The sequence below is a fragment of the Schistocerca piceifrons genome, chromosome 2 (genome assembly GCF_021461385.2).
Source record: "Schistocerca piceifrons isolate TAMUIC-IGC-003096 chromosome 2, iqSchPice1.1, whole genome shotgun sequence".
NCBI lineage: Eukaryota > Metazoa > Arthropoda > Insecta > Orthoptera > Acrididae > Schistocerca > Schistocerca piceifrons.
This window is the reverse complement of record NC_060139.1, coordinates 450,641,120-450,654,209: the sequence shown is the minus strand read 5'-3', so window position 1 is coordinate 450,654,209 and position 13,090 is coordinate 450,641,120. Positions and strand designations below refer to the sequence as shown.

General features: G+C 42.3%; 1 protein-coding gene across 1 annotated transcript in view; it reads right to left on the bottom strand.

Moving 5' to 3' along the window:
• The window catches only part of LOC124777782 (UPF0193 protein EVG1), a 144,835-nt gene extending 142,193 nt beyond the window's left edge, over positions 1-2,642 (bottom strand). Inside the window, exon 1 of the mRNA XM_047253293.1 lies at positions 2,398-2,642. Within this exon, the coding sequence (XP_047109249.1) occupies positions 2,398-2,494 (97 nt within the window). The 5' untranslated portion in view covers positions 2,495-2,642. The remainder of the gene's footprint in view (positions 1-2,397) is intronic.
• Positions 2,643-13,090: the final 10,448 nt, after the last annotated feature.

The window sequence follows — 13,090 nt, the reverse complement described above, 5'->3', positions numbered from 1 at the left end:
AATAGTATCAACTGAAAGTTGTAATTTTGATCACAGCAGTGACAATAGTATCTCATTCTTTAGTTGAGCTATATAGCTATACACAACATTTGTATCCCGCTCTCCAGTTGACATGCGCAGGTAAATCTCATCAATGTTACATATGTCGTTCTTTTCGAATAGGTAATGTCAGTGTAAAGGTCAACTGAAGGACGGGATGCAAATTTTAGTTGTGTAGGGCGTTTCGCCTTTAATATTGCTAGTACAGTTTCGAAAAAATCGTACTGATTGTAGTGCTGGGAAACGAAAGAACGACAGCTGCGAAATTTCTATTACGTACTGGAGTACACGAAAACATACGTAATGGTGTAATACAATAATGAAATACGTCAAAATAGTCAAATGCAGTAAAAGAAAAAAAAATTGAAAACTGAACTTACCACTTGGAACTTCTTAAAAGAACCGAAGCTCACCTGGACAGACATCAACAAAAATCACACACCCACATTCACAACAAACAAAACATTACGAAAAGACACTCACTCACACACACACACACACACACACACACATACACGCACAGACAAACACATTCACTCCCCACCCCCCATCCTAATATGAAATTAGCTAACATATTTCGAGCGGTGCATTTGCCCAACACGTTTAACAAAACATTTCAACGGGCAATATGTTTGGGGAATATTACACGTCCATGAATATTCGTCTTAGTGATTTTGATGTGTGGGAATCCGACGTTTCCTCGTCCCTACAAGAGATTTCACAGCTGACCATGCTATTTGTGCAAGCCCGTGTGGATAATGGTCTGAATTCAATATTGTGATTAACTACGAGATGCTGATAACCCCTTTCCCCTAAATCCCTATATGAAGAAAAACCATCTGAAATTACAATGGAACCCTCTGCAACATAATCTTCAATTAAGCTGACCAAAACTTCCTTCCTTCGATTGAGTGCTACTTTAAACACTACATCGTCACCCTCTTGACCTGAAACTACAGCCCCCCAAGCCCATAATTCCACCTGTGGTTGTACTTCCTTTTGCCAAAATGCGACTCGTCAATTTCGACCATAAAACCCGGCCCCCTATATTTCATGTGTTCTCCACAAACTTCCCTACAAAAAGAGTACCAATCCACAACTGTACGCTTACTTGCACGACATTCATGGACACACAGCCACACAGGATATCTCAAACACCAACAGTACGTAATTTTCATAATGCCTCTCAAGACGAGCTTAGATTTTTCGAACCACGTCCCTCGTCTAATGGACCGCCACAACCGATCTTTGCTGCAGCGCCATAAGTACGGCGACGAGATACACTTGTGAGGCGCATATTTTAGCCGCACTCACGATATCGAACATACTCGGCAACGAGACCTCACATTTGTAAAAAACAAATGGTGGCCAACATGTCTACGCCCATAGCCTCTCTCAAATTATCCAGGTTCATCGGAACAGATAAATCCATACCTATAAACGAAAATACTAAAAATTGTCCTGAAATAAGAAACTAATATTCGAAATTACCTCAATATCACAAAGAATGAAATTAAGCACCGAATGAATTGCAAACAACCAATTATTTAAATAAATGCACACGAAGAATATTTTGAGCAATATGTAGCGATCTCTTTTAAAATCACATTCAATTATTTTAATGTACAATGATAGCGCTTATCCGGAACACAGAAGTGTTTTATTATCTATGGCTGAAAGTGAAGACAATATTATCAATGGACGATAAACAGTTTAGACAAGAAGAGAATAGAAGCTTTTGAGATGTGATGCTACATAAGAACGCTGAAGATTAGATGGGTAAATCACGTAAATAATTATGGAAAATAGAAATTTGTGGTACAACCTGACTAGAAGAAGCGGTCGGTTGGTAGAATACACTCTGAGGCATCAAGGGATCACCAATTTAGTACTGGAGGGCAGCGTAGGGGGTAAAAATCGTAGAGGGAGAGCAAGAGATGAATACAGTAAGCAGCTTCAGAAGGATGTAGGTCGCAGTAGTTAGTCGGAAATGAAGAGGCTTGCACAGGATGGAGTAGCATGTAGAGCTGCATCAAACCAGTCTTTGGACTGAAGACCACAACAACCTTCACTTCTTTTCGATATAATCACATGACCTGTGACTGTAATTTTATCGTATGCTTCATTCGTTTGTTTACGAATATTATCAGTTTCTTTCAAAGATTACCTTTAAGTAGCGTCCTTGCCTTAGATATGACGTCATTGCTCAAAGCCGGCGGGTGGAATCAGTCACTAGAATTGACCCGCGTATTGTATAACCACAGTTTACGTTATAAAACCAGACTACATTTTGCTAAAGTTGTAAATCCTCCACAGAACACAAATATCTATTATACCAAACCTACAACTATGACTCACTTCTGAGCAGCTGCTCCGTCTCCTTACTGTACTTCACTACAGGACTGTTGAAGATACAGGCGCCTCGTACGACTCTCGTAGGCTTGTTCGACGACATTACTTATACACTCGTTTTTCTGTGGAGGCAGACGGACAACGTGAACACACAGAGAACACGAGTGCTTCAGCAATTTGTACTGCGCCCGTGCAGGGACAAAGCCGCGGATTCCGAGGTAGAACTCTGCGACTCGCACATTTCACGGAGAGACGCCAGTCGGCGGACAAGCGAAACGCCACGTGTTTACAGACGCCAACTCGTTGCTACGGCGACCGTTGCCCCACGGCTAACAAGCAGACGATCGTCGGTGTACCTGCACCTACACATATGCTCTGCAAACGACAGTGAAGTGAATGGCGGAGGGTACTCAGCGCTGAATCACATGTTACAGTTTCTTCCCGATCGGAAAATCGTACGTGCCTCTGTGGACGTTTTAATTAGGTTGATGTCTCCGCGGTCCCCGTGCGAGCGATACGTAGATGTTTCTAATATCTTCCTAGAGTCATCACTTAAAACTGGTTGTCGAAACTCTGTATGCAGAATTACAAGAGATGTTGTTGTTGTGGTCTCCAGTCCTGAGACTGGTTTGATGCAGCTCTCCATGCTATCCTGTGCAAGCTTCTTCATCTCCCGATACTTATTGCAACCTACATCCTTCTGAATCTGCTTAGTTTATTCATCTCTTGGTCTACCTCTACTATTTTTACCCTCCACGATGCCCTCCAATGCTAAATTTGTGATCCCTTGATGCCTCAGAACATGTCCTACCAAAAGGTCCCTTCTTCTTGTCAAGTTGTGCCACAAATTCCTCTTCTCCCCAATTCTATTCAATACCTCATCATTAATTATGTGATCTACCCATCTAATCTTCAGCATTCTTCTATAGCACCACATTTCGTAAGCTTCTATTCTCTTCTTGTCCAAACTATTTATCGTCTATGTTTCACTTCCATACATGGCTACACTCCATACAAATACTTTCAGGAATGACTTCCTGACACTTAAATGTATACTCGATGTTAACAAATTTCTCTTCTTCAGAAACGCTTTCCTTGCCATTGCCAGTCTACATTTTATATCCTCTCTACTTCAACCATCATCAGTTATTTTGCTCCCCAAATAGCAAAACTCTTTTACTACTTTAAGTGTCTCATTTCTTAATCTAATTCCCTCAGCATCACCCGACTTAATTCGACTACATTCCATTATCCTCGTTTTGCTTTTGTTGATGTTCATCTTATATCCTCCTTTCAAGACACTGTCCATTCCGTTCAACTGCTCTTCCAAGTCCTTTGCTGTCTCTGACAGAAATACAATGTCATGGGCAAACCTCAAAGTTTTTATTTCCTCTCCATGGATTTTAATACCTACTCCGAACTTTTCTTTTGTTTCCTTTACTGCTTGCTCAACATACAGATTGAATAGCATCGGGGAGAGGCTACAACCCTGTCTTACTCCCTTCCTAACCACTGCTTCCTTTTCATGCCCCTCGACTCTTATAACTGCCATCTGGTTTCTGTACAAATTGTAAATAGCCTTTCGCTCCCTGTATTTTACTCTTGCCACCTTCAGAATTTGAAAGAGAGTATTCCAGTCAACATTGTCAACAACTTTCTCTAAGTCTACAAATGCTAGAAACGTAGGTTTGCCTTTCATTAATCTTTCTTCTAAGATAAGTCGTAAGGTCAGTATAAGAGATAGTTTGCGTTTATCTTCAAGCGCCTGGTGTTGTCCTTCTTTGTATACGATATTGCAGTGCGTGTGTTGTTCAGAATGCGATGCAATGTTCGTTAGGACATGGATGCGTGTCCGAAGGAACGACTACGGCGACTACAGCCATAATGAAATGCATGAAATGTGTTCGCAGTTGCTGATACAACTTTCAGCTGTATAAGGTAATGACGACAATGAAAATTTGTGCCAGGCTGGGACTCGAACCCGGATTTCCACGGCTGTAGTCGTCGCAGTGTTGTTTCTTTGGACACGCACGCAATTCCGAAGGAACATTGCATCGTTCTTCTTAACAACACACGCACTGCAATATCGTAATCATCCGCCGGTACCAGGCAGCGACTTTTAATTTAAGTGCTCTCCGCTGTACGGGAATTACATAATGTACGTACGAGTACAGTGTGCGACGCAGAAATGACAACATAATTATGGAAGTCTGGGTACGGCATTGGAGTGTACTCAGATATCCTAATGACTGGTCGCAATAAGCGGAAAATCCGAATTCGAATCCCGGTCCAGCACAAAGTTTTATTGGTGTCATTCCATTATAGAGCCGATGTTTGTCCATATTCCCAACTGTGAATACGTTTCATGTATTATTTATATGAGTTCTATGTCCCCGGTTAGTCCAGCTCGTTTTTGTTGCGAGTGTCACACACTCGAACAGTATTTTAGGATGGGTCGTACGAATGTTTTGTAAGCTACATTATCTTTGTTAACTGACCGCATTTTCCTAGTATCCCGCCAAAGAACCAAAGTCTGCCACTTGCCTCAGCTATTATTGTGCCTATTCTCACAAACTGTTACACACACCGGGTTATCAAAAAGCCAGTATAAATTTGAAAACTGAATAAATCACGGTATGATGAAGATAGAGAGATACAAATTGACACACATGCTTGGAATGCCATGTGGTTTTATTAGAACAAAAAAAAAAAAAAAAAATACAAAGTTCAAAAAATGTCCGACAGATGGCGCTTCGTCTGATCAGAATAGCAATAATTAGCAGAACAAAGTAAGACAAAGCAAAGATGATGTTCCTTACAGGAAATGCTCAATATATCCACCATCATTCCTCAACAATAGTTGTAGTCGAGGAATAATGTTGTGAACAGCATTGTGAAGCATGTCCGGAGTTATGGTGAGGCATTGGCGACGGATGTTGTCTTTCAGCATCCCTGGAGATGTGGGTCGATCACGATACACTTGCGACTTCAGGTAACCCCAAAGCCAATAATCGCACGGACTGAGGTCTGGGGACCTGGGAGGCCAAGCATGACTAAAGTGGCGGCTGAGCACACGATCATCACCAAACGACGCGCGCAAGAGATCTTTCACGCGTCTAGCAATTCTTTGTTTTTTTTTTTTGGTTCTAATAAAACCCCATGTCATTCCAAGCATGTGTGTCAATTTTTACCTCTCTATCTACATTATTCCGTAGTTTATTAAGTTTTCAAATTTATACTGACTTTTTGATGACCCGGTATGTAATTGAGTAAGTTGACTGACTCCAGTTCTGGCTCATTGATGTTGTAAATCATAGGACACTACTTTTCTGATTTTTGTGAAGCGTACAATTTTAATACCTTAAGAAGAAGACCGCAAAAAATGAAAGTATGCGAACAGTGCCACCTGGAAACACATTTCCACAAACGTACGTAGTAAGGGCGCACGGGTGCTCCGTTATCGTTAGCATTCGGGAGAACGACGGTTCAAATCCACGTCCGGCCATCTAGATTTAGACACGATACAATATTACAGTGCCTGTGTTGTTGAGAAGTACAGTGCAAAGTTCCTTCGAACAAGCATGTACGTCCGGAGGAGCAGGCACTGCGGCAGCTACAACCATTATGAAAGACATGAAATGTATTCGCAGTTGCGAATACAAACAACCATTGGCGGTATAATGGAAATATGACAATGAAAATTTGTGCCGAACCGGGACTGAAATCCATATTTCCCGCTTATCGCAAATGGTTTCTTTACCATTAGGCTACCTGAGCACAACTCATAACTATCCGCCAAAACCATGCAAACGACTTTCAATTAAAATGTCTCCCCTGCACGGGAATAAACATAACGAATGTACGAGTACAGGTCGTTGACACATGCTTGGGGACAAATGGAAGTTTGTTTGGACCTGCCTATGAGTCATGTTGGGAAAGCCAAATGGTATGGCGACCACTAGCAATAAGCGGGAAATCCGCGTTAGAATCGCGGTCCGGCATAAATTTTCATTGTCATCATTCCATTATACAGCTGACGGTTGTCCCTCGGAACAGCGAGTACATTTCACGTTATCCACATTTAGGTTTCCCGTGATATTCGCAAATCGCTGCAGGCAAATGCCGAGGCAGTTCCTTTGAAACGGACATGGAGAATTTCCTACCTAAATCCTTTTGTTCTCCGGTTTCGTGCTCTGTCTCTGTTGACCGTGCTGCCTACTGGGCATTAAATTCTGATCTCCCTATCTTCCTCCAGATGCATCGTTAAAATTAAAAAAAAAAAAAAAGGAGTACTAGGCACATGGTTGTTGATGATTGGTTAGGTTCTGAACCGCAAGTGGAGACAGCGAATTCCATTTAATTTAATTTCACGTGTTATCTGTCCGTTTAGCAATATTCTCAGGCCAGTTGGGGGTTTATGTAAAGTGCATACAGTGGCAGTTTAGACGTGAAAGGTGGTATACACCGTCCGTCCAAAATGTTCCGAGAACACTTTTATTCCTGGCGCATAAACGAGGTCAGTGTAGTAACTACGGTAGCATCATGAACTGTAAGCAACAATGTGCATTCAAGTAGTTGGTGACCTAGACCAGGAGTTCTCAAACTTTTTCAGCTGTGGCCACTTCTGAATCATAAATTATTTTGCCCCTCCCCCCTGCATTCCTTCCTCAACACTTCTCATATTTGATATAAAAACGGCCCACGATATTTATTTACTTCAGTATAATTATTGCAACTATTAATTACAACAATAGCAAAAATTAGTGCCCTTCGAGCGCATCAGAGCTAAATGTTTTTCTTAATTATCATAGATTTGTATTATTTAAAAGTGATGAAAGATAACTATTACAACTAGTTTGTAAATAACCATAGCTGCGTGTGCAGTTATCGTAATTGAGCAAATATGTCTATTTCGCTACCTATTTTGTACAAATTAGGTCACAAATTAATTAACTAGTTGGTTAGTTAAAGTTCACCTGTTTCCATCTATATTGCTTTTAATTCATTTTGAATGTTTTAATATTTAAAAGATCACGACGTACGACAGACGACAGAACGACAGTCAACATTTAAACGCCAGTTTGAAATGTGCTGTATTCAAACTGGAAAAAGGAAATAAACAAAAGTAAAAATGCACATGGTTCAAACTTCGGAAATTTTCTGACAATTGCACGTTTAGTATGATGTGTGTGCTTGAATTTGCGAAGAAAGCAGATCCAGTCTTAGTTGGATCTTTGAAACAGCAACTCGCAGATCCTTTTCCAACTGAATTTAAGACCGATGTTGCGTCTTGATTACTGCCATTGCGGTAAATATTAAATTATCTTGACGTACTAGTTTTCAAGAAAGAAGAATGTAGCTTGGGCCACACAGTTTACCGGAAACCCACGCACACTGACCGTTACCTACACCGGGATTCGAACCACCACCCACAACAAAAGCAAGGCGTCATAAAAACGGTGGCGGATAGAGCAAGGAAAATCTGTGAACCAGAGCTGCTTGACGCAGAATTAAAACTTCTCACCACTGCATTGCTCAAGAATGGTTCTTCGTTCGCTGAGGTGAAAAGTGCGTTAAGGCCACCGCGTAGAAATCATTGTGATGCTCAAGCGCCGGCGACATCGAAAGTTTTCCTGCCATTCATTAAAGGAGTGACTGACCACATAGGAAAAATCTTGAAAAAGCACAACATTGCGGTAATTTACACACTCTTTCGGATGATATAAGATCATCTGAAATCGTCTAAGGATACTCGCCACCGCTGTAAAAAGGTGGAATTTATAGGATTCCGTGTAGTTGTGGGGAGGTATACGAGAGTACTAAAAAACAACTGCCAAAAAACGACTCGAAGAGCGCAAGGGCAATTGCAGAAGAGGGGAGATCGACAGATCAGCAGTTGCGGAACATGCTTTACAGTCAGGGGACCACCACATTCACTTTGTTAGGACTCATGTACAGGTAGCCACAAGCGGATACCACGAAAGGCTATACAAAGAGGCCATAGAGATTGTGAAACACCCCGGGAATTTTAATAGGAAGGAGAGGGTGTGAAATTGAATGAAATTTGGATTCCTGTGCTGAAGAAGATGTGTACGAGTCATCCAGCATGGGATGACTGGTACAGTAACAGCGGTTGACGGCAGTCGACAACGGCCAGTTGCGCTCGCGTATTCAAAACATATTAAGCCACGCCATTGCGGGGAAGCGGAATTTTGCTGTAGTCAGTAGTCAGTAGCGGACATTCAACAAAGCTACGATCCCCCTTGAAAATGCCCTCCGCAGACGGGGACGAAACGTTGGGTTTTGAAGTGAAATCCCTTAGACCACGGCATGATAGCCCGGATTTTGGCTGTACTGAGTTTAGAGTTGATTTCCTCATTATAACGATTCGTCTATCGAACGAAAACAGAAAGAACACGTTCTTCTGCATTCTTAACCCTAGCAACACCAACGGATTTTCAATAAGGCGTTTACCGACGGGGAGGGAGGAGGGGGAGGTACTTCAAGCTCACCATGAAAGTACGAGGTTTGTCCGAAAAATACGTATAAAAGTCGAATAATAACTTTATTTTACAATTATTCAGGTATTACAATATGGTCTCCTCCAAAGTACTCGCCCTGAGACGCGAATCACTTCTGCCAACGCCGTTTCCACTGTTGATAACATTGCTGAAAGTCTTCAGTTGTGATGTTGTTCAGTTTCCGTGTCGTTTCCGTCTTGATGGCTTCCACATCTCCCAAGTGCCGCCCCCGAAGCACCATTTTGCATTTCGGGAACATGAAGAAGTCACACGCGGCTAAATCGGGTGAATAAGGCGGATGGTCTGTCACGGTGATTGAGCTTCGGGCCAAAAACCCGCGCACAACGAGCGACGTGTGAGCGGGCGCATTGTCGTGATGAAGGATCCACCTGCCCCCTTTTGCCAACTCCGGTAGAACTCGGGCCACACGAGCTCTGAGACGTGTCAGAACTTCAACGTAAAAATTTCCGTTCACTCTCTGGCCGGGACGGACAAATTCCTTGTGAACAATGCCCCTAGAATCAAAGAAAACAATCGACATTGTCTTCACATTGGACCTTGATTTTCGCGACTTTTTTGCTCTCGGTTCTCCTGCTAGTTTCGATTCCTTGCTTTGAGATTTGAGCTCCACATCGAATTTGTAAAACCAGGACTCGTCTCCAGTGACGACTCGGTTGAGAAAGTCCCCTCGTTCCTCTGCTTCAAACCAATCCTCACAGCACTCAACCCTCATTGCTTTCTGTTCTGGCGTCAAGAGGTATGGTACGATTTTCGCACACAATTTCTGCATTTCAAGTTTTTGTGTCAGGATTTCGTGAACGATTGTTTTGGGGATTGACAGCTCGTCAGCAATCATTCTGACTGACAATCTACGGTCTTTAAGAACACAAGCCCGAATTCGTTCAACATTTGCATCGGAACTCGATGTCGACGGGCGTTCTGGGCGAGGGTCATCGTTCACTTCTTCTCGGCCATCCCGGAACCTTTTTAACCACTTGTTCACGGTTGGTTCCTTCAGAGAATTGTCTCCGTAAACCTGTTTCAAACACTCAAAAATCTCACAGCCATTCTTGCCTAGCTTTGCAAGAAACTTGATGTTGACGCGCCGTTCCTCAATCAGAGAGAGCTCCATGCCGACGGCAGGTGAAAAAGGGTAACTGTCAACAAGCTGCCGCACACTCCCACCTTCACACAGAGTGCTCTGACTCGAACTGAGCGTTGATGGGATTGATTACAGCAGCAGTCCCACCTGGCGGTGACTGCAACTTGTAACATAAAGACATTATTCAACTTTTATGCGTATTTTCCGGACAAACCTCGTATTAAAAAAGGAAGGAATATTAATTGATTTTTGTTAGTGGCCGAGCGGTTCTAGGCGCTTCAGTCTGGAACCGCGCGACCGCTGCGGTCGCAGGTTCGAATCCTGCCTAGGGCATGGATGTATGTGATGTCCTTAGGTCAGTTAGGTTTAAGTAGTTCTAAGTTCTAGGGGACTGATGACCTCAGATGTTAAGTCCCATAGTGCTCAGACCCATTTGAACCATTTCGTACATTCTATAAGATCCGTGTTTTGGATTCAGCTCTGGTGGGGTGGGTAGTTTATTATTTAAAACGTATATTGAATACTATTTTTTGTTTTCACTTGTTCAATAATATTTATTTACAATTGGTTTACATTACGTTTCAGCAGGATTACATTACGAGAATATCATTGCACACTGTTACAGTTCAAAAAGTCTTTTGTGCATGGCGAATCGTGAAGCAGCGTAAGGTGCAAAGTGTCGTATTTCATTCCTTACAACACGTTTTAGTCTGCCTCCCCTTTTTCTGCGCTCTACAGACAACGCAAGTTCTGTAGCTGCTCCACTCATGAGATAGGTGTGACCCAGCAGCCAGTCTCGTGGGAGGTTGTGACCTTATTCCTCCGCTCGATCTTCTGTTTTCTGTTTTATATTTTTTCCAGGATTCCCTGTATGACTCTCATTTGAAAGTTAGTGTAGCTAATTTTCATTTCAAATTTCTTATATAAACAATAAGCATTGAAAAGAGACAAGTCCACGATGTGAATAAACAGCTTGCGATACCATTCAGTGGATTTTCTGATACTTTCCACGGCCTTCATTACCGTGTCACTTTTATCGACGTATCCCATTGATGTATTGTAGTCTAATATTACTGAAGGTTTCAATTGCTTTGAGTCTGTTTGACGATCCATCTTCAGTGTTCCCACAATTTCTGCAGAGTAGACTGTCGGAAGTACACATACGTCTTTTTTGTCACGCCATTTTAGTGCCAACAGAAATTCCGATGCAGAACGGAAAGTCTCTCCTTTCTTTAGTTTCTCAGGCATGTCAGACATATCTTTTCTTGCGTGCCTGACTGTACCACAAGCATTTTTTGCCCGATCATACAACCAACACTACAGGGCAGGACTTGTATACCAATTGTCACAGTACAGGGTGTGTCCCTTCTGTAAATATGACTCTACCAATGTAGCTACAACATTTTCTGAGATACCGAGATCATAGTTTTCAATATCTGTATGTGAGCCACAGTAGACAATAAAATCCAAAATATAATTTGTGTGAACGTCGCATATAACGAATATCTTTATCCAAAAAGGCTACGTTTTGCAGGTATATACTGCTTGATTTTTAGCCTGCCTTTGAATAAGACTTTCATCTATGCATAACTTTTCATTAGGATAGAAATTATCCTTATATTGTTTTCTAAAGTGGCCAGTTACTGGCCTTAGCTTGTACAAATAGTCATTGTCGTGAGGCTTTTCGTTATTGGCGAAATGTAAAAACCGCAAGTTATGTTGAAATCGGTCTCTAGGGAGCAGTTTAGAAAATATTGGTGTATGAATAATGGTGCATAGGTCAAACTTCCACAAGTCGAGAGTAGTGAAGCGGAGAAATATGACGCGAGGCGGAACTGCTACAGCAGTCCACCGGTTGGACAGCTCGGGCCGCACGAAACTGCTCGCAGCAGTCCAGCGGCTCACCGGCACATTCGCTCCCGACTGCTACAGAGCTCACCGTAGCCAAAGGGTTAACAGACTGAAGTCACTTCGACTCAAAGGGTCAGATTTATTAGTAAGCTTCCGTGTCGTCTCACTCTTCACTAGGATCCCTCTTATGGGTTCATTATCACTCAACAGCAGTAAGCTCAAAACAGATATAACAGCGCTATTCCATCATGCACTTTCGTCAACCTACTTTTTATTCTGCTGTGTATATTTAGAGCAAGTTGACGGTATTGCCATAAGTAGCCGCCTCTCACCTCTGGTAGCAAGCTTTTTTATGGAAGACTCTGAGGAGAAGGCACTCGATTTGGCAGAACTTGAACCAAATTCTTTTGCCATTTTGCAGCATCTGAAGTCAGTCCATGAGAATATCAGATTGACGATGGAAGCGGAAAAGATGCCGCTTCTGGATCAATTTGTCAGTCGGAAAGTCTGATGAAGACAGCATTCCAAAGGTAACAGACATCCTCCACATCAGATCAGAACAGCTTTAAGGGAGAAGAAACTTGACCAAGAGGAGTAGGAGCAGCGTCCTCACATATGTCGGCAATTTTCATCGAAATTAGGCAGAATATTAAGCAAACATTATGTCAAAGTTATCTTCCACCCATCTACAAAGATGTTTACTCTTCTCAGTTCGGCAGAGGACGATATGGGTCTGTGAAGAGCTGGAATCTATAGAATACTTGCCAGTATGACAAAGCCAACATAGGTCAGACAACACGGCCACTGCGTGAAAGGTCCGTTGAACATGATCATCACTCTTGTCTTTCACATCCCAGTAAGTCGGCCATTGTCGAGCATTGTGTCTCAACAGTACATTCCATAGATTATTCTGTCACGGAAATCTTGGCCTCGACGAGTCCCTTTTCGGATTCAATTATTAATTTTTTTTTTTATTGTGATATCATTCCCCTGCCCCATATGGGCAGGGGAGGGCTGTCAGCGGCACAATCCGCCGCTCTTCAGCCGAGTGATATGACAACTAATACGGGAATAAAATGTTACATATAAGGCGATTCCGTTATTAAGGAATTGGTGGAAATACTTTTGCAGGAAAATCTCATTAATTGTGAGAGCGGTTTTCAAGCGGGTATGACGTGGAACCCAGTGGATCTATAGTATTTTCAGAAAACATTTTATGACTAAT